At 26.9% G+C, this 834-nt stretch overlaps 1 protein-coding gene across 1 annotated transcript in view; it reads left to right on the forward strand.

Moving 5' to 3' along the window:
- The window catches only part of LOC112597167 (KRAB-A domain-containing protein 2-like), a gene marked incomplete at its 3' end in the record, with an annotated part of 1137 nt that extends 784 nt beyond the window's left edge, over nucleotides 1-353 (forward strand). Inside the window, exons 2-3 of the mRNA XM_025343105.1 lie at nucleotides 3-74; nucleotides 145-353. Coding sequence (XP_025198890.1) covers nucleotides 3-74; nucleotides 145-353 — 281 coding nt within the window. The remainder of the gene's footprint in view (nucleotides 1-2; nucleotides 75-144) is intronic.
- Between the last annotated feature and the right edge of the window lie 481 nt (nucleotides 354-834).

Raw genomic sequence — 834 nt, forward strand, 5'->3', positions numbered from 1 at the left:
AGATTCTGAAAACATTGATCGAGAAAGTCTGCAAGAGTCGAGTGATGACGAACAACACGAAAAAAAAATGTCAAGTACGTTTTAACTATTAATAGATAAACTAATGAACGAAACTTAATTTATTCAAATCACTTAATTTTTTAGATAAATCAATTTCTAGAAGAAAAGAAAAAATAATTTTGAATAGAGAAGTAGCAATCACCAATCTTCAAGTGCAAGCTGTAAAAATGTTGCGAACTTCAAAACAAAAGTTTCAGCCGGCTAATGTTGGAGAAACTGTCCGTATTCGAGTTCCAGATGTTGATCGTAGTAAAATGGATCCCCAAAATATTTTAGCTGTAGTATTAGATATAGTAGATAATGATTTTTATAAATTAGCTACCAAAAAACGGTGTTATAAATCGATTATACACCAGAAACCAGTTTTCAGTGTGTACAGTGTTAAGCTTCTACATCAAATTCATTGATTGGTGGGCAAGGATATACAAGATGTAACTGTAAAACAAAGTGTACTACAAAAAAGTGTAAATGTAGAAATGTTGGCATTTTATGTAGTACACAATGTCATGACAGTCTGTCATGCTGTAATAAGTAATATTATAAAATAATCATAATTTAAATACCTAATAATTATACAAATATAATATAGTATAATATTGTTTAATAATAATAGCAATAATAATAATTTTTTTGATTTAATTAAAGATATTATGTTGTTTCTACTTTATAACATAAAATACTAAAATACTATTATTATTAATAATAATATATGTGCGAATACGTCTCTATGTCAACATTAACCAAAATTTTGTTGTGTATGTCAACATTGTCCAA

Source organism: Melanaphis sacchari, unplaced genomic scaffold, assembly GCF_002803265.2.
Source record: "Melanaphis sacchari strain LSU unplaced genomic scaffold, SCAv2.0 Contig390_pilon_pilon, whole genome shotgun sequence".
Classification (NCBI taxonomy): Eukaryota; Metazoa; Arthropoda; class Insecta; order Hemiptera; family Aphididae; genus Melanaphis; species Melanaphis sacchari.